Source organism: Bos mutus, chromosome 28, assembly GCF_027580195.1.
Source record: "Bos mutus isolate GX-2022 chromosome 28, NWIPB_WYAK_1.1, whole genome shotgun sequence".
Classification (NCBI taxonomy): domain Eukaryota; kingdom Metazoa; phylum Chordata; class Mammalia; order Artiodactyla; family Bovidae; genus Bos; species Bos mutus.
In genome coordinates, this window is record NC_091644.1 from 31387897 (window position 1) to 31409601 (window position 21705).

Here is a 21705-nt window from a genome sequence, read left to right on the forward strand (position 1 = left end):
ACCTTCTGAGCCACTAGCGAAGCCCATTCATTTAGAGATATGTGTGATTCATTCATTCTCAAGATGGGGTTTTTTCTCAAGATGAAAATTAAATGTGCATTAATTTTTTAAACACCATCCTTGTAGAGAATGGGGACAAAAAGAAGCAAATGCAGAAAAATATGGGAAACCTATTGAAAATGTGTTCATTTTCCCAGTACTCCTCAACTCCCTCATCCTGCAACACAAAATTAGTGCAGCTTACGTTTTCATCAAAATTCCGCTGTAACTCAAAACGCAAAATGGCTGGAAGTCTCCCGGTCCCTACATGGGAGTGTAGTTTTTATAGACAGTAAACAAAAATCTCTAAATTAAATTTGCCTTTATATATTCTTTTAAAATATAGAAGCCACTGGCCCTACACACACACACACACACACACACACACACACATAGATGATTGGAGAAGGCAATGGCACCCCATTCCAGTACTCTTGCCTGAAAAATCCATGGACAGAGGAGCCTGGTAGGCTGCAGTCCATGGGGTTGCTGAAGGTCGGACACGACTGAGCACCTTCATTTTCACTTTTCACTTTTGTGCATTGGAGAAGGAAATGGCAACCCACTCCAGTGTTCTTGCCTGGAGAATCCCAGGGACGGGGGAGCCTGGTGGGCTGCCATCTACAGGGTCGCAAAGTCGGACACGACTGAAGCGACTTAGCAGCAGCAGCATATAGATGATATACTTCATTGTACGGTAGACTAACAACATTGTAAAGCAATCATCCTTCAATAATTTAAGATTTTTTTAAAAAAATAATGCTTTTATTACAGCCATATGCTTGGGTAGGCTATCTGAAGTTTTTAAATGGAAGGAGACCTCTGCAAAACCTGAGTTTATAACTTGAATTGCCTGTGGCATTTTTCCTCAGGCCTCTTTTTGATCATTTCAAAACCATCAGAGCAACAGAGCCAGGTAAAATTTAGACCATCTCTAAGAAGCATCTTTGAGACATTAAAACAACTTTTGTCACTCTTTCCTACATGTTGAACATATGATCTGGTTATACATTGACAAATTACAATATTTTTATTGCCTATAACGCCAACATCGCTGACACTGCTTTATAGTATGAAAAGGAATCAATACTTACCCGAATTCTAACTCGGGCAGATTCTACTCCTGCTGGTTGTCCTGCTATAGACACCTGCAAAAGTAAAAAACACAGATTTATTGTTCTTGAATCCACATCCACTTTCTCAGCTGTCTACTCCCTCACTACCCAAAGCGTCATCCAGGATAAAACAGCATCGTACAAGCATCGTCTTTATCTCGGAGTTTGTTAATAATGAAGGATCTCAGGCACCAACCCAGACCTACTTAATCAGAATCTGCATTTTAACAAGCGCTGGTGATCCGTGTCAGTTGACCAACATGGTCAACTCCTACCTCCTGGACTTACCTAAAACCTCCCGGCCCACAGGGGGCCTCCCAACCTCTTCCCATTTTCTTGTGTTCACTGCATTTTCCCCCTTTTGTTTAAACCCTTTGCACACGAGATGGGCATCAATGTGCAGTGATACCGCCACCGTATGTTCACAAAGTAACGGACTACTTCCATGCTGGCTGGGAAAAAGCACTGTTGCTCCACCAGCCCCTTCTCAGGATCTTCTAGGCTTTCCTATGATCCAGCAACTGAGGAACTGCTCATGGCATCAGGGCGAGAGGGTGGGGCTCCAGGACAGTGCTCGCATGGGTCATGCCCACGCCATGTTGTCAGCTAACGGCTGCTCTTGCTTTTCACCATGGCTTTCTGTCTAGTTCCTCATGTATATACGCCACCGTCACCATCAGTCCCCACAGAGAAAAGACTGTGTCTCAGTCATCTTTGTGGCCAACATAGTTTCTCTGTTGTTTAGTTGCTAAATTGTGTCTAACTCTTTGCGATCTCATGGACTGTAGCCCACCAGGCTCCTCTGTTCATGGGGTTTCCTAGACAAGAATACTGGACTGGGTTGCCATTTCCTCCTCCAGGGGATCTTCCTAACCCAGGAATCAGATGGACTGGGTCTCCTGCCCTGGCAAGTGTGTTCTCTACCCCTGAGCCACCCAGGTTCTAATATCGTGATTAGAGGAGAGAAAACTTTCAAATAATACAGAGAACACTATCTGTTCTTCAAGTACTGACAGCATTTTGATGTAGACGCATGAGCTCCATTTGTTTCCAAACCCAAGAACTAGAAAAAAAAAAAGGAGGGGGGCATAAAAGAGAGACATAATTCAGCCAACGTGAGAAAGTCGGACACTTGCACATCACCACTCAGGTGACCCGGGGTACCTGGAGGAGCACTCGCGTGATGCTGCAGACAGAATCCCAGCTATCAACAGGTGCCCGGACTAGGCGAGCTTTCAGATCCTTTCCTAACTCACATGCCTTCTGAGCCTTTCTGCAAGGACTTCATTTAATGTTGCCATGACAACCTTCCCTCTCTTCTACCAACCATTTAGAGATCAAGAATTTAAGGCCCATCTACAATGCATCTCTTTAAAAATGCTGAGCACTTTCAGTCTCCTTTGAGGGGGACATACAATTCATACTACCTGCCATCTTCACAAGAACTCTTTTGTTCTCATCTCCCCCAAAAGATGCGCATACAGGAAATCCAAGCTTTAATCTGTCCCATAAAATTTCACGTGAAAAGTCCCAGCACCTGGTTGCTTTTTTCTGCTTGATTATTCCTGTTGGAGTCTGGGAAGTGGATGTGGCATCCTGTTTCTTCCATCACCTTTTTAATATTGTTGCCCCCTTTGCCGATTACATGAGAATGTTCTGTGTGTGAGACATCCATCTTCAAGGTGACCCGATTGCTCTACGTGGAAATAACGTATTATTTCTTGATGTACGAAAAAGGAACGAACAACTCATAAAAAGACACGTTTACCCCAAGGGAACAGGATTAACAAAAAGTGACCCCGTGGAAGTTCTTAGAGATTTCTTAAGATCATCTTGATCTATAAATTTTTCAATTTTACATATGTATCCTTGGCTCATAAAAAATGTTTCATTTAAAGACAAATCTGTCCAAAGAAATAGGAAGATATACTCTTTACCAAGATAATTTTTTTGGACAGTAGTATTCAAGTCAAATTAGTTACAATTACAAATAAATTATTTTTTTCTTTAATAGATATTATTCATGAAAATGAATTCAAGTAACTGAAAAACAGGTAAAAAAATTGCAAGAGTGAATAAATGTATCTTAGTAGAAACACTGAACAATGATAGAAAACTAGAAACAAAAATAAAGCTCAAAACTGAATAAAAAAGGATTTACAAACATTTTCATAACTTCTCTATCACTGTATGGCAAACTTTACAAAGTAGGTAAATTATTCTTGCAGGGAGGAAGAAGAGTGAGGAAGAAATCACAAAATATATATCTCCACGAGTAAAATGGCTTAAGGAAACCAGCACAGAGTGTAAGATTGACTATATTAAAGGCAAATGTAAAATTTTAAGGCACAATGAACAATTATAGGCACCTGGAACTCATGTATTTAATTTGGGGAAATGCAGTGTTGTAAAATTATAAAGACTAACATGAAACGTTTTCTCATTTATAATATTGATATTGAAATTCTTCAGTCCTTACAAAGTAAAATTAAAAAGTCAAAATACAGCAAGATTTTAAAAAGATCAGTAGTTATACACTTTCTGAATTCTTAAATTTTAAACTTAGATCCACTAAATACTTTGGTTTTTAAACTTAGTTAACCACTAAAAAAAAGAAAAAAAGATAATCTTTTTTGGATATTGCAAAATTTTTAATAATTATAGGATGAATAATTATTTTCTTAAAAAAGTACAACAGCAACAAAAAGGAACAAACAATAGGGATTAAGAGAAGAGATTAAAAATAATTTCAATGAAATATTAGGTGGCAGAACCTAAGAACCAGACAGACTGGATTTGAACCCCCCTCCCCACTTATCAGCTATGATATCCTATGTAAATTCCCTAATATCTCTTTCCTGAGCTTGTTATGAGGATTAAACAAATTAATATTTGTAAATGATGTAGCTAAGTGCCTGGCATAGAGTAAGTGATTTAGAAGTGTTTATTAAAATAAATTCTCAAAAACAAGTATACATTTTTAAATATTTTCATTTCTCTATTGTCTCTCCCTACACGTACTTGTAGAGAGAGAACATACTAGACACACTGGCAGACTGCATGCCATCACACACACACAGCTATACAGAACATAATTTTGGTTTTCCACTGACATCATAAAAGCAAATATGCTAAATTCTTGCAGTCATTACTACTTGCTCTATATTAATCAAGGTCAGTGTCTATTTCTGACGATGGCATATACACACATACGCACTTATACAGAAAGACATACACACATATACATGTTATGTACTTAAGTATATACATTGAGAGAGAGAGTATTATTTAATTACCCAACATGAGAGAACCTATGCAAATTTGAAACAGACCTTTACATCCATTGTAGAATCAAGAGCTTATTTTAAAACCCACCATTACTTTCTCCTGGTTTTTCTTCTCCAAATAGTTCTTTCATAACAGCATGAAGTAGCCCCTTGCAGAGACAAGATTCTGACATCTGAGTGTCTTTAACATTCACTTACTTTTGTGTCTAAGACAGACATGATCATTTCCTTGGCTTCCTTAACATCTTCTTTCTTTCCAGAAACCTTAATGTGGGGATCTGTAAGAAATCAAGAACAAAGAGCTCATATGAAACCCCTAAGCTCTGTTTTAAAACTTATGTTACAATATAAGAAAAAATGATTCCATAATACATTTAATATTTGATTCATTCTAGATGTGTTATCACTGTAATAAAAACAGAAATATGTAAAATACTCAAACTGTGCATTTATCTATGCTTTTTTTCCTTCTGAGCACTGGCTAACCTATGTAACTTTAAATTTAATTGCAAAATAAGTATAGCATATAATTATTTTTTAAACAAGTGAGGCGTCTATGTATTCAATTTATTACTTCATCTCTTGGTACATTCCAGCCCCTGTTCTAAAGGCTTAAAAGGCACTGAATCATTCAATCTACACCATGGTTTGCTTCTTTCTTTTTTAAACTACCTGTATTGTAAAGCAATTTCTTTAGTGAATATCCTGCCTATTTTAAATTCCAATGGTGACGTCTCTAAAAATAAAGCATTTTTCAACTAAAAAAGAACCCCACAATGCAGTACCACTTCACAGTACATAGTTAAAATGAAACAGACAATAATAAGTGCTGTAAACCACAGTTTTGTGATTGTCTGCAGAGGAAACGAAGGCACAGAGCAGTTTAGCAACTTGCCCCAGAAAACCATTCAGGGGATGTTTATTATAATCCAGTGTCTTCCAACTCTGAATCCATACTTTAAACTATGTGATCATTTAAGAGATATTCTTATTGGCCAAAGTTGACAGGAAAAAAAAATCTTCATTCAGGAATATTTAATATTTATTCAGAATTAGTACTAAGAAAGTGACTAAGTACATGCTATGTCTGCAGGAAACCACTCATTCATTCAGTAAAGATTTTCTGAACCTCTTCTATGCTTCTCCAGCAGCCTCACACTTTCAATGGAGGGGTTCGATCCCTAGTGGTGGAACTAAGAACTTACATGCCACATGCCATGACCAAAAAAAGAATGCTGTCTGTCCACATGGACCTTACAGATTTGTGCAGGGAGGTAAAAATCAGTCAAATAAATAAATGATCTATTAGATCTAAAGAGCCTCTTCGGAGAAGGCAATGGCACCCCACTCCAGTACTCTTGCCTGGAAAATCCCAAGGACGGAGGAGCCTGGTGGGCTGCAGTCCATGGGGTCGCTACAAGTTGGACACGACTGAGAGACTTCACTTTCACTTTTCACTTTCATGCACTGGGGGCAGGAAATGGCAACCCACTCCAGAATTCTTGCCTGGAGAATCCCAGGGACGGGGGAGCCTGGTGGGCTGCCGTCTATGGGGTCGCACAGAGTCGGACACGACTGAAGCGACTTAGCAGCAGCAGCAGCAGCAGCAAACAGCCTTTGATGAAAGTGAAAGAAAAGAGTGAAAAGGCTGGCTTTCCTCAACATTCAGAAAACTAAGATCATGGTATCTGATCCCATCACTTTATGGCAAATAGATGGAGAAAAAATGAAAACAGTGACAGATTTTATTTTCTTGGTCTCCAAAATCACTGCAGATGGTGTGATGATATTCAAAGACACTTGGTCCTTGGAGGAGAAGCTACGACAAACCTACACAGCATATTAAAAAGCATATTAAAAAGTCTCACTCCGCCTTCTTTATGGTCCAACTCTCACATTTGTAATGACTACTGGAAATACCATAGTTTTGATTAGATGGACCTTTGTTGCCAGAGTGATGACTCTTTATTAATATGCTGTGTAGGTTTGTCATAGCTTTTCTTCAAAGGAGCAAGTGTCTTTGAACATGGCTGCAGTCCCCACCCACAGTGATTTTGGGGCCCAAGAAAATGAAGTCTGCCACCGCTTCCATTTTTCCCCCATCTATTTGCCATGAAGTGAGTTCTTCTAAACCAAGATAAACTAGGATAAGCAAAATGACTCACTGTAGATTTTACCAAACTACACGTATTTCCTCATATTGTGATTTAACCCGCCCATCTCCACCTCACAGTCATCAAGGCCATGATTCATCAGCCCAGTTCAGTTCAGTCACTCAGGCAAGTCCAACTCTTTGTGACCCCATGGACTGCATTATGCCAGGCTTCCCTGTCCGTCACCAACTCCTGAAGCTTGCTCAAACTCAGGTCCATCAAAACGGTGACAACAACCAATCATGTCATTCTCTTTCGACCCCTTCTCCTCCTGCCTTCAATCTTTCCCAGCATCAGGATCTTTTTGAATGAGTCATTTCTTCACATCAGGTGGCCAAAATATTGGAGTTTCAGCTTCAGCAGCAATCCTTCCAATGAATATCCAGGACTGATTTCCTTTAGGATAGACTGCTTGGATCTCCTTGCAGTCCAAGGGACTCTCAAGAGTCTTCTCCAACACCACAGTTCAAAAGCATCAATTCTTCGGCACTCAGCTTTCTTTATAGTTCAACTCTCACATCCATACATGACTACTGGAAAAAACCATAGCTTTGACTAGATGGACCTTTGTCGGCAAAGTACTGTCTCTCCTTTTTAATATGCTATCTAGGTTGGTCATAGCTTTCCTTACAAAGAGCAATCAAGTTTTAATTCCATGACTGCAGTCAGCATCTGCAGTGATTTTGGAGTCCAAGAAAATAAAGTTTGTCACTATTTCCATTGTTTTCCCATCTATTTGCCATGAAGTGATAGGACCAGATGACATGATCTTAGTTTTTAGAATGTTGAGTTTTAAGCCAGCTTTTTCAACTCTCCTCTTTCTCTTTCATCAGGAGGCTCTTCAGTTCCTCTTCACTTTCTGCCATAGGGGTGGTATCATCTGCATATCTGAGGTTACTGATATTTCTCCTGGCAATCTTGATTCCAGATTGTGTTTCATCCAGCCCAGCATTTCTCATGATGTACTCTACATATAAGTTAAATAAGCAGGGTGACAGTATACAGCCTTGAAGTACTTCTTTCCTGGTCTGGAACCACTCTGTTCTTCCCTGTCTAGTTCCAACTGTTACTTCTTGACCTGCATATAAACTTCTCCAGAGGCAGGTATGATGGTCTGGTATTCCCGTCTCTTTAAGATGGCAATTTTCCACAGTTTTGCTGTGATCTATGCAGTCAAAGGCTTTGGCAATATCAATAAAGCAAAAATAGATGTTTTTATGGAATTCTCTTGCTTTTCTATGATCCAACAGACGTTGGCAATTTGATCTCTTGTTCCGCTGGCGTTTCTAATTCCACCTTGAACATATGGAAGTTCATGGTTCACATACTACTGAAGCCTGACTTGGAAAATTTTCAGCATTACTTTGCTAGCATGTGAGACGAGTGCAATTGTGTGGTAGTTTGAGCATTCTTTGGCATTGCCTTTCTTTGGGATTGGAATGAAAACTGACCTTTTCCAGTCCTGTGGCCACTGCTGAGTTTTCCAAATTTGCTGACATATTGAGTGCGGCACATTAACAGCATCATCTTTTATGATTTGAAATAGCTCAAATGGAATTCTATCATCTCCACTAGCTTTCTTTTTAGTGATGATTCTTAAGGCCCACTTGACTTCACATTTCAGGATGCCTGGCTCTAGGCGAGTGATCACACCATCGTGATTATCTGGACCATTAGATCTTTTTAGTATAGTTCTTCTGGGTATTCTTGCCACCTCTTCGTAATATCTCATGCTTCTGTTAGGTCCATACCATTTCCTTTACTGTGACCATCTTTGCATGAAATGTTCCCTTGGTATCTCTAATTTTCATCAAGAGCTCTCTAGTCTTTCCCATTCTATTGTTTTCTTCTATTTCTCTGCATTGATCGCTGAGGAAGGCTTTCTTATCACTCCTTGCTATTCTTTGGAACTGTGCATTCAGATGGGTATATCTTCCTTTTCTCCTTTGCCTTTCACTTCTCTTCTTTTCTCAGTTATTTGTAAGGCCTCCTCAGACAACCATTTTGCCTTTTTGCATTTCTTTTTCTTGGGGATGGTCTTGATCAGTGCCTCCTGTACAGTGTCACAAACCTCAATCCACAGTTCTTCAGTCACTCTATCAGATCTAATCCCTTGAATCTATTTGTTCTTCTACTGTATAATCATAAGGGATTGATTAAGGTCATACTTCAATGGGCTAGTGGTTTTCCCTACTTTCTTCAACTTAAGTCTGAATTTGTCAATAAGGATTTCATGATACGAGCCACAGTCAGCTCCAGGTCTTGTTTCTGCTGATGGTAAAGAGCTTCTCCATCTTTGGCTGCAAAGAATATAATCAATCTGATTTTGGTGTTGACCATCTGATGATGTCCATGTGTAGAGTCTTCTCTTGTGTTACTGGAAGAGGGTGTTTTCTAAGACCAGTGTGTTCTCTTATCAAAACTCTGTTAGCTTTTGCCCTGCAAAAGCTTTTGCCCTTCATTTTGTACTCCAAGGCCAAATTTGCCCGTTGCTCCAGGTATCTCTTACTTTTTACTTTTGCATTCCAGTCCAATATGATAATAAGGACATCTTTTTTGTGCGTTAGCTCTAGAAGGTCTTGTAGGTCTTCACAGAACAGTTCACCTTCAGCTTCTTCAGCATTACTGGTTCTGGCATAGACTTGGATTACTGTGATACTGAATGGTTTGCCTTGGAAACAAACAAAGTTCACTCTGTCATTTTAGAGACTGCACCCAAGTACTGCATTTCGGACTCTTCAGTTGACTATGAGGGCTACTCCATCTCTTCTAAGGGATTCTTGCCCACAGTAGTAGATTTAATGGTCATCTGAATTAAATTCACCCATTCCAGTCCATTTAAGTTCACTGATTACTAAAATGTCAATGTTCACTCTTTACATCTCCTGTTTGACCACTTCTAATTTACCTTGATTCATGGACCTAACATTCTAGGTTCCTATGCAATATTGTTCTTTACAGCATCGGACTTTACTTCCATAACCAGTCACATCCACAACTGGGTGTTGTTTTCACCTTGGCTCCGTCTCTTCATTCTTTCTGGAGCTGTTTCTCCACTGATCTCTAGTAGCATACTGGGCACCTACTGACCTGGGGAGTTCATCTTTCAGTGTCCTACGTTTCTGCTTTTTCATAAATGTTCATGGGGTTCTCAAGGCAAGAATACTGAAGTGGTTTGCCACTCCCTTCTCCAGTGGACCACCTTTCATCAGAACTCTCCACCGTTACCCGTCCATCTTCGGTGACCCTACACGGCATGGCTCATAGTTTCACTGAGTTTCATGATTCATAAGGTGTGACTGAAGGAGAAGCAGACAGAGAAAGGGAAGGATGGGATGGAGGAGGAAACCATTTTCTAAAGCTCCCCACCCTTAGGACCAGGATGAAGCAATCCTAATCCGCAAGAGTACACAGGGAGCTTCAGAGCCTAGGAATGGATCTAGCCTCCCAGGGAGACCTCCCAGCAGCTGGCCTCAATCTGAATCAGTGCCTACACTCCAGCCCCACACTCTCCCCAGACTGCCTCCTGCTGGCTGCCCTGGGCTCAGGCTCCACTCCTCAGCCTGTTCTCTAATCCCTCCCTCTGACCCAGGCCCTGTGAAGGGATGTGGTGAAGATTAAAGACCTCAATGTTCGTTAAAACTTTCTAAAATGTTTAAGTATCAAGTTCTGACAGAATGTGGTCCACTGGAGAAGGGAATGGCGAACCGCTTCAGTATTCCTGCCTTGAGAACCTCATGAACTGTATGAAAAGGCAAAATGATAGGATACTGAAAGATGAACTCCCCAGGTCGGTAGGTGCCCAATATGCTACTGGAGACCAGTGGAGAAACAGCTCCAGAAAGAATGAAGAGATGGAGCCAAAGCAAAAACAACACCCAGTTGTGGATGGGACTGGTGATAGAAGCAAGGTCCAATGCTGTAAAGAGCAATATTGCATAGGAACCTAGAATGTCAGGTCCATGAATCAAGGCAAATTGGAAGTGGTCAAAAAGGAGATGGCAAGAGTGAACATCTACATTTTAGGAATCAATGAACTAAAACGGATTGGAATGTGTGAATTTAACTCAGATGACCATTATATCTATACCTGTGGGGAAAAATCCCTTAGAAGAAAAAGAGTAGTCCTCATAGTCAACAAAAGAATCTGATATGAAGTACACGGATGCAGTCTGAAAAATGACAGAATGATCTCCGTTCCTCTCCAAGGCAAACCATGCAATATCATGGTAATCCAAGTCTATGCCCCAACCAATAATGCTGAAGAAATTGAAGTTGAACTGTTCTATGAAGACCTACAAGACCTTCTAGAATTAACACCCAAAAAAGATGTCCTTTTCATTATGGGAGACTGGAATGCAAAAGTAGTTAAGTCAAGAAACACCTGGAGTAACAGGCAAATTTGGCCTTGAAGTACAGAACGAAGCAGGGCAAAGGCTAATGGAGTTCTGCCAAGAGAATGCACTGGTCATAGCAAACACCCACTTCAAACAATACAAGAGAAGGCTCTACACATGGACATCACCAGATGGTCAACACGGAAATCAGACTGATTATATTCTTTGCATCCAAAGATGGAGAAGCTCTATACAATAGTCAGCAAAAACAAAACCAGGAGCTGACTGTGGCTCAGATTATGAACTCCTTATTGCCAAATTCAGACTTAAATTGAAGAAATTAGGGAAACACTAGACCATTCAGCTATGACCTAATTCAAATCCCTAATGATCATACAGTAGGTGTGAGAAATAGATTTAATGGACTAGATCTGATAGATAGAGTGCCTGATGAACTATGGATGGAGATTCGTGACACTGTACAGGAGATAGGGATCAAGACCATCCCCAAGAAAAAGAGATGCAAAAAAGCAAAATGGCTGTCTGAGGAGGCCTTACAAATAGCTGTGAAAAGAAGACAAGCCATATTTAGATGGGAAAGATATACCCATCTGAATGCAGAGTTCCAAAGAATAGCAAGGAGAGATAAGAAAGCCTTCCTCAGGGATCAATGCAAAGAATAGAGGAAAACAACAGAATGGTAAAGACTAGAGACCTCTTCAAGAAAATTAGAGATACCAAGGGAACATTTCATGTAAAGATGAGCACAATAAAGGACAGAAATGGTATGGACATAACAGAAGCAGAAGATATTAAGAAGAGGTGGCAAAAATACAAAGAAGAACTGTATAAAAAAGATCTTCACCACCCAGATAATCATGATGATGTGATCACTCACCTAGAGCCAGACATCCTGGAATGTGAAGTCAAATGGGCCTTAGGAAGCATTGCTACTGACAAAGCTAGTGGAGGTGATGGAATTCCAGTTGAGCTATTTCAAATCCTAAAAGATGATGCCGTGAAAGTGCTACACTCAATATGCCAGCAAATTTGGAAAACTCAGCAGTGGCCACAGGACTGGAAAAGGTCAGTTTTCATTCCAATCCCAAAGAAAGGCAATGCCAAAGAATGTTCAAACTACCACACAATTGTACTCATCTCACATGCTGGCAAAGTAATGCTCAAAATTCTCCAAGCCAGGCTTCAAAAATACATGAACGGTGAACTTCCAGATGTTCAAGCTAGTTTTAGAAAAGGCAGAAGAACCAGAGATCAAATTCCCAACATCCGCTGGATCATCAAAAAAGCAAGAGAGTTCCAGGAAAACATCTACTTCTGCTTTATTGACTATGCCAATGCCTTTGACTGTGTGGATCACAATAAACTGTGGAAAATTCTGAAAGAGATGGGAATACCAGACCACCTGACCTGCCTCTTGCAAAATGTGTCTGCACATCAGGAAGCCACAGTTAGAACTAGATATGGAACAACAGACCAGTCCAAATAGGAAAAGATTACATCAAGGCTGTATATTGTCACTCTGCTTATTTAACTTATATTTAGAGTACATCATGAGAAATGCTGGGCTGGATGAAACACAAGCTGGAGTAAGATTGCCAGGAGAAATATCAATAACCTCAAGATATGCAGATGCTGCTGCTGCTGCTAAGTCACCTCAGTCATGTCCAACTCTGTGCGACCCCATGGATGGCAGCCCACCAGGCTCCCCCATCCCTGGGATTCTCTAGGCAAGAACACTGGAGTGGGTTGCCATTTCCTTCTCCAATGCATGAAAGTAAAAAGTGAAAGCGAAGTCGCTCGGTCATGTCCGTTTCTTAGCAACTTCATGGACTGCAGCCTAACAGGCTCCTCTGTTCATGGGATTTTCCAGGCAAGAGTACTGGAGTGAGTTGCCATTGCCCTCTCTGGATATGCAGATGACACCACCCTTATGGCAGAAAGTGAAGAAGAACTAAAGAGCCTCTTGATGAAAGTGAAAGAGGAGAGTGAAAAAGTTGGCTTAAAGCTCAACATTCAGAAAACAAAGATCATGGCATCTGGTCCCATCACTTAATGGCAAATAGATGGAGAAACAATGGAAACAGTGGCAAACTTTACTTTTTTGGGCTCCAAAATCACTGAAGATGGTGACTGCAGCCATGAAATAAAAAGGCACTTACTCCTTGGAAGAAAAGTTATGACCAACCTAAACAGCATATTAAAAAGCAGAGACATTACTTTGCCAACAAAGGTCCGTCTAGTCAAGGCTATGGTTTTCCCAGTAGTCATGTATGGATGTAAGAGCTGGACTCTAAAGAAAGCTGAGTGCTGAAGAATTGACACTTTTGAACTGTGGTGTTGGAGAAGACTCTTGAGAGTCCTTTGGACTGCAAGGAGATCCAACCAGTCCATCCTAAAGGAGATCAGTCCTGAATGTTCTTTGGTAGGACTGATGTTGAAGCTGAAGCTCCAATTCTTAGGCCACCTGATGGGAAGAGCTGACTCATTTGAAAAGACCCTGATGCTGGGAAAGTTTGAAGGCAGGAGGAGAAGGGGACGACAGAGGATGAGATGGCTGGATGGCATCACCGACTCAATGGACATGAGTTTGAGTGAACTCCAGGAGTTGGTGATGGACAGGAAGACCTGGCGTGCTGCAGTCCATGGGGTTGCAAAGAGTCGGATACAACTGAGCGACTGACCTGAACTGATGTATCAGGTATTTAAGGAGAGGGGCTAAAAAAAAAAGTAGGGCAAAATGTCTGTCCAACCCCTGCAAGCTGGGAGAGCTTCCACACACAGTGTTCTGTCTGCTTGCTCCTGCTTGTGTCCATTCATGCTTCCATCCTAATAGAGACCGTCTTGTCTGTGTAAGACTCTTGCCAACTTCAACACACTTACGTAAAGAAAGTGAAAGTGTCAGTTGCTCAATCATGTCTGACTCTTCACGATCCCATGGAGTGTAGCCTGCCAGGCTCCTCTGTCCATGGCATCTCCAGGCAAGAATACTGGAGTTGGCTGTCATTTCCATTCTCTTTAATTATTTGTATTATACCCACTAAGACTCCTAGAGGCAATATTTACACAGAGCTGTCTACATTCAAAATCTTGGTCTCAACTCTCTTGAACTTTGGTAGTTTGGTAGGCAGACACTGTGTCATTAGTGTCCCCTAGAAGTGCTCACTGCTACAGTGGAGATTGGAGCCTGGTAAATCTCAAACATGTCTGCTCATCAGACTCACTTTCTAAAACATAGGTTCCGGGTCTCTAGGACCCAGCAGTCAGCATTTTGTTGTTTTACCAAGTGATTCCTTAATCACGCATAGGACACAGCAGATCAAGCCACATAAGACATGCAACGGTAGCCTCTTATGTATCAGCCCAGTATATGTAACATAAAATGCTTCTATAGGAAAAAAAAAGTGTATTTTCTTACAAAACAAATTAATAGCATGTATTGAGTGCTATGATAATCTGCAAACCTATTACATTACAGGTTGCATAATCACATTAAAATTCCTATGCATCTGTATAGGGACAGGAAACCTCAGATCCAATTTAAGAAGGAATCTGATTTTCCACCATCTCTGCATCAACAGAACAATAAACAAAATAAAAGGCAAAAAAGACTCATTTTTTTAAATGCATACATATTTCCAAGTGAAAGAGCACCATCTAGTGGCCAGAAATATAAATTATCAATGAACACAACAAAGACAATACAATCACCAGTAGCATGGAACTGTCTCCAGGGCTCAAAGCAGCACTCGTTCGGAATATGGTTCTTTAAAAAAAAAAAAAAAAATCAAGTCTCTGAAGTACAGAGGAAAAGATGACAAAATTCTGGTTTAGACTGCTAAAGCAGCCAGAGTATCGTAGTTTTCTTTCCCTCTTCCCTCTTGCTTAAAGGCATCTACAGGACGTGAGCTCTTCTTCCAGGTTGAACTTAATGCTCTCATCTCCAAGCCTGAAATACTACTCCTGCTTTCAACGAGTGTTACAGATACCACTCAAGCTTGGTCCATGTACCACCACAAGGGACTACGGTGTCATTCAGACCCTTTCTGGAAATACTTAATGGAGAGATGAAAAAATCAAAGTATGAACTGTATAAATAAACATAAAAACAAGGAAAAGAACTCTTGGAGGATGGTGGAAAAATAGAAAATAAGTATGTAGTCTCCTCTTCCCCAGAACTAATGGCTTTGTAGGACCACTCTCACTCAGGCATGAAAGTTTGAAGATATTGCTCTAAAAATAAAACTGATTGCTGTGGAATCGACCCGCAAGCTCTCTGGATAGAGGGATTGTTTTAATGGATTTTGTCACTTCCACAGCTGGGTCATCAAAAAAACAAGCGAGTTCCAGAAAAACATCTATTTCTGCTTTATTGACTACGCCAAAGCCTTTGACTGTGTGGATCACAATAAACTGTGGGAAATTCTGCAAGAGATAGGAATACCAGACCACCTGACCTGCCTCTTCAGAAACCTGTATGCAGGTCAGGAAGCAACAGTTAGAACTGGATATGGAACAACAGACTGGTTCCAAATAGGAAAAGGAGTACATCAAGGCTGTACATTGTCACCCTGATTATTTAACTTATATGCAGAGTACATCATGAGAAACACTGAGCTGGAAGAAGCACAAGCTGGAATCAAGATTGCCGTGAGAAATATCAATAACCTCAGATATGAAGATGACACCACCCTTATGGCAGAAACTGAAGAAGAACTAAAGAGCTTCTTGATGAAAGTGAAAGAGGAGAGTGAAAAAGTTGACTTAAAGCTCAACTTTCAGAAAACGAAGATCATGGCATCCGGTCCCATCACTTCATGGCAAATAGATGGGGAAACAGTGACTGACTTTAGTTTTCTGGGCTCCAAAATTACTGCAGATGGTGATTGCAGCCATGAAATTAAAAAAAAAGATGCTTACTCCTTGGAAGGAAAGTTATGACCAACCTAGACAGCATATTAAAAAGCAGAGACATTACTTTGCCAACAAAGGTCCGTCTAGTCAAGGCTATGGTTTTTCCAGTAGTCATGTATGGGTGTGAGAGTTGAACTATAAAGAAAGCTGAGTGCCGAAGAATTGATGCTTTTGAACTGTGGTGTTTGAGAAGCCTCTTGAGAGTCCCTTGAACTGCAAGGAGATCCAACCAGTCCATCCTAAAGGAGATCAGTCCTGGGTATTCATTGGAAGGACTGATGCTGAAGCTGAAACTCCAATACTGATGCAAAGAACTGACTCATTTGAAAAGACCCTGATGCTGGGAAAGATTGAGGGCAGGAGGAGAAGGGGATGACAGAGGATGAGATGGTTGGATGACATCACCAACTCAATGGACACGGGTTTGGGTGGACTCCATCATGGCAGTTAGTGATGGACAGGGAGGCCTGGCGTGCTGCGGTTCACGGGGTCGCAAAGAGTAAGACATGACTGAGTGACTGAACTGAACTGAACTGAACAGTGCCAAAAAAGAAGTAGATTCTCAGCAAACTGTTGTGGAATAGATTGATGGCTCCCCTATTTTGGGGAGATGGCAGAATACAGAGAGGAGATATAAATCTGTGGAAAGAGTCAAAACCTCACAGCCATGATGACCATATGTCTTGCACTTCCCAACATAGTCTTGATTTCAAATATTCTGATCTCAGCACCTCTATAAAAGTACAGAAAACTGTCAAATATTTGTCCATATTTTTGTTTTTTAGATTCCTGCCCCATTAATCTGCTCACAGCTCTCTGGTGTCATCCTATGGAAGAGAGGAAGACTTGACAGTGATCCAACCTTCCATACGGAATATGAAGCTGTACAGACATGGATTTGATATGAGTACATTATATGTGTACCCTGCAAAATAGCCAAACCTCGGGGCAACACAGGTTTTTTATGACTCCATATGGAAATTCATAAGGACTTGGTAAGACAACAAATGTTTTCATAAGAACATGCTAAATACCATATTTTCAGAAACATAAATATTTCAAAGAGTTTGTATGTTTATTTGAGCTTAAGTGATGGATTTAAAAAGATTATCTCTTAGAACTCTGGTGTCTCCCCTCTGGTTTCCCACCCTTGGAAACAGTGCCCATCCTGGAAACATCAGAGGATATTTTACTATCTTTTCTTTTTCTCAAGTTTAAACTTCCTTTCTGTTTCATTCCTATCTCACAGCAAAAATCTACAGAATATGCTCACATCAGCCATTTAACTGTATTTATTCAATATTATGCTGCAGAAAGTAAAGTGCTATTGACACATGATGAACTGAAGCCATTGATGTTTCACCAATGATCTATCTGTAACTACTTTCCTGCTTCCATGGTTTGAGTGCTGTTGAGCGAAACTTCAATCAGAAAAATTCAAAGCAATGCTGTCATTGTCAGCATGCTCTATTGGACAGAAAAAAGACAGATAGAAAATCCTTTGTTTGACTAACCTCAGTCCTCCCACTCACAACACCCCCAAATAAAAACATCATATTAGAACTGCATGTCTGTTTATGGGGGAATATTCCATATCATGGCCTAAAATCAGGATGGCTTTTGGTACATTTTTACAAATAAACAGGGCTTCCCTGGTGATCAGAGTGATTAAAGAATCTGCCTGCCAATGCAGGAGACACAAGAGACTCAGGTTCAACCTCTGGGTCAGGAAGATCCCCTGGAGTAGAAAGCAGCAACCACTCTAGTATTCTTGCCTGGAAAACCCCATGGACAGAGGAGCCGGACAGGCTACAGTCCACTGGGTCACAGAGTCAGACACATCTGAGCAACTGATCACATAGAAACAAACAAAATGGTCAACCTGGCCTTAAGCCCATAAGAAGAGAGCACGGGGCAGAATTCACTTTCTCCTGGCTTGGAACTCTTTTCACTTTTATTTTGTGTTCTTCCTAAAAAGTCTTAGCCTTTGAACCTGACTAACCAAGGATGTTGGCTGGGGACGGGTCTGTCAACGCTGTTAGGAGTGGGTGAGTGTTGACAGGCAGAGAATTTCAGCTTCCTCTGAAATTCCCTCAACCACTGGGAATATATCCTCCATTGGCAAGTAGTTCCAAGTAGTAATGGCCAAATTTTTTATGGAAGGAAAACTTTGGCTCTAGGATAAGAATTTTGCCCAACAGCCAACATACGTCTCAGAAAAATCTCCAGGCATCTCAAGGGCGCTGGTTGACTTGGATCACATTGGGGAGATGCTAGGAAAAGCCAGCAGATGCCACAGAGCAGCTATTACGGTTTAAGGTCTTTGACCCTGCCTAGGCTACAGAGTCCCTTCGTGCTGAGAGGAATAGTCATAGATTCTACTGTCATGACGCTAAGTTCTGAATCCCAATTCAGCATAAACAATCTCTGTTATCGTGAAAGGTCATTGAATCTACTGAATCTCTGGAGTGTACTTTCTTCAAAAAAAATAAAGGTGGGGGGGGGAGTTTGGTCAGATCATTTATATAATATTTCATAAATCTCAATTTCTTTGGTGTAAAGCAGTACTATCAGATTCTTAAATAAAAATAACCTCAACAAGTTTATTTTCCAATTTTGGGGGATCTCATGATAAGTGGCTCCCACCGAAGATTTGTTGTTGTTGTTACTGTTCAGTCACTATGTCCGACTCTTTGCAACCCGATGGACTGTGGTCCACCAGGGTCATCTGTCCCTTCACTCTCCCCCAGAGTTTGCTCAGATTCATGTCCACTGAGTCAATGATGCTATTGAACCATCTCATCCTCTGCCATCCCCTTCTCCTTTTGCCTTCGATCACACCAAAGATACCACCATCTAAAATGTTTCCAAGAAGCAGAAGATACCGGAGGGAAACACAAGTGTGTCTGAAATTGTGTTCCGCCTCTGAGTGGAAGAAGATTCGGCCCCCAACCTTGCTGACAGACTCACAAGTGGCTTCAGAGATGGCAGATCAGGCTGGCCTTCTGTGCCGTATACTCTGGGAATGTGGAATCGTGTCACAGTAGATGAAATTCAGTGCTCACCTCACTGTCATCTCCTGCAGATGGAGCTTGTAAGCGTAAAACATGTGCAGTGACAAGCCCAGAGGGATTGGGATTCCACCTCGCACCCTACTGAGCTATGTCACTATTCACAGCTAGAAACCATCCATGTCTGCTATTCTGATCACTTTTCCTTTAGGCTGCAAAGTGGGTTTGCTGATCAGCAAAAGTAGATTAAACTTACGGTCAACTGGCCATAGCTCGTGTATTTCTGTGAAACTAAAGAGTTCCCTGTAACTTCCTGAGAAACAGACTTTCCTTTTTAGGGGGGGAAAAAAGTGTGATATGGGTCAAATACATACCAGTATCACCTTTTTAAAGTAAAGATATATATTTTATCCAGAGAGAAAACCTCATCCAACCTGACTGGGAATAACTTGAAAAGAATGAAACAGAGTAACAGGAAATCGATACACTTGAAGCTTATTCTGTAGCCAGTGATACTCCAGATTCTTTCAAGGAATGCTCTTTGACAACAAGAATTCCAATAAATTGAGTTAGAATTAAAATAAAAGGGCAAGAAGTATATTTGGACAGGGGTAGAAGAGTCCAAGCTGTAAGTATTTAAGTATTTAAGGCAAACTGTTGTTGAACTAACAGTCGGATAGTATAACTGGGATCAAGAAAAACAAATTCACTTGTAAGTATTTCCTAAACAACTATGCTGCTTAGGGTAAGGCATAAGCGCATGCTTATTTATTTTAAAACAAACAACAAAAATAACTGGGCTTCCCTAGGGGCTCGGTGGTAGAGAATCCACCAGTCAATGCAGGAAACACAGGTTCTATGCCTGATTCAGGAGGATCCCATATGCTGAGGGGCAACTGAGTCCATGCACCACAACTGCTGAGCCACAGAGCCACAGCTACTGAAGCCCACGTGCCCGAAGGCCCGTGCTCTGCAACAGAGAAGCCACTGCGGTGAGAAGCCCTCATGCCACAACCAGAGAAAAAGCTTGGGCAGCCACCAAGACCCAGCACAGCCAAAAATAAAAATAAACGTCTAAAAAAAGATTAATCTCCTTACTAGTCAACTAGAAGAGAACAGGGCTGGATACTGAGATGTGAAAAACCAAATGTATTTTAAATTCAAAGACCTAATTTTCAGAAGAATAAAAGGTCTGCACTGTTACCTACAATCAATTTACATACCATGATGCCCCTAGATAACTTCCTATCAAAATTCCATTCGGAAGAATTAAAGTATACGCAACAGAGAAATGGGATTCTTGACTTGACAGTGGCATGAATGACACAAGCAAATCAAAAGACGAGAGAGGACAGCAAGCTCCTCAAGACATTTTCAGTTCAACTGTTTGGCAATGACTGGAATGAGGTGTCCTACCCTCTTTGGTGATGAACACTTCAGGCAAGTTCCTGGTGAATGCAAGGAAAGGGTGAATTCACATCCCAGGATGGAGCATATGGACTCTTTATCAAGTTGGTAGGAAAGAGCTATCAGCTTGAGAAAATCCAAAGCTAGCTAGAAGATATAAAAGAGCTTTTGCTGACGGAATACCAGCATTTCCAACAAAATCAGCAATAAAAGAGTTCCAAATCCACTGATAATATGCTGTGATAATTGTTCTCTTCTGATGTTTCAGCTTTGGGAGGAAATAAGGCATAAGAGATGAAGGAGGTCAATCAGGCACATATTTCTTTTCTGTTAAGATTCCTATGTGCCTTATCACAGCTATTTATTTAATCAGAAACAGTTTTAGGAACTCAGCAAAAAGCTAGAAATAATCTCAGAGAAAAACAACAAAATGCAAAAAGCATAAAGCAAACTTGAGGCATAAGATGAGAAAATCAAGAACAGATGTACTTAAGGAGTGTGAGAATTGAGAAAAGGTTAATGACTTTATTTTATAAACCGCCTTATCTTATGCAGTGTAAACTCAACTCCATGCATAACTGCAGGGTTGCCGTTCAGGTGGGGTGGCGGCGGGGGAGGGGGCGAGGAAAAAATCAAAAGCACAAAAGAAATGGGACACGGAGGGTGAAAAAAAGAAAGTTAAAAACACCAAGCCTAACGCAATTAGTTTCTTGAAGCCTTTTGGTATCTGAGGCTGTACACTTCAGAAATACAAGGATTCTGAGAAGAGAGACGCAAGGAAACAAAAAGCCAGGAGGAGATCTGGAACCTTCTGAATGGTTTATATTGGGTTGGCCAGAAAGTTCACTCAGGTTTTTCCGTTACCTCTTATGGAAAAACCCAAACGACCTTACTGACCAAGCCAGTGCATAACAATTCTACAGCAAGTATGAGCAATGCTAGGTTACTTCAAGAGAGAACGTTCTCATATGTGTGGTCAAGAAAGGGACAACACTTGTGACAAAGTGGGGACAAAGCCACGGGGCCTGACAGAATCAGTAACGTGAGGACTCGGGAGGAGGAAGGGCCATGATTTCACAGAAGAGAGCTGGACTGAATGCCTGCACTCTGGAGTGGAACTCGAGTCCCAGCTGATACCAGTGGCCCATCTGAGAGAAGAGGGAGCTTTGAGGAGGAGATGGAGCTTGTGGTGGATAAAGCATCCCCAGGAAACTGTACTGAGATAACAGCAAGTTACGCAAGAATTTCTGGGAGCCACAAGTGACTAATCTTCATTCTCTCTCCAAGGAACATGACTGTTCGCAGTGTACACAGCAGGTCCCAGAGGTATAAACCCTGGTCTAAACCCTGTCATCCCTGGCCAGAGCAGACTGTTCCATCTGACAGCAGCTGGGACCATTCATGCAGAGGCTTAACATGGAGCT

The 21705-nt window shown here is 41.1% G+C and overlaps 1 protein-coding gene across 5 annotated transcripts in view; it reads right to left on the reverse strand.

Moving 5' to 3' along the window:
* BICC1 (BicC family RNA binding protein 1) overlaps window positions 1-21705 on the reverse strand; it is a 352248-nt gene that overhangs the window by 53238 nt on the left and 277305 nt on the right. For all 5 annotated transcript variants that reach the window (XM_070364951.1, XM_070364950.1, XM_005898905.3 and 2 more), the window contains exons 4-6: window positions 4640-4719; window positions 2692-2850; window positions 1134-1187 (exon numbers count right to left, since the gene is read on the reverse strand). In XM_070364951.1, the coding sequence (XP_070221052.1) occupies window positions 1134-1187; window positions 2692-2850; window positions 4640-4719 (293 nt within the window). The remainder of the gene's footprint in view (window positions 1-1133; window positions 1188-2691; window positions 2851-4639; window positions 4720-21705) is intronic.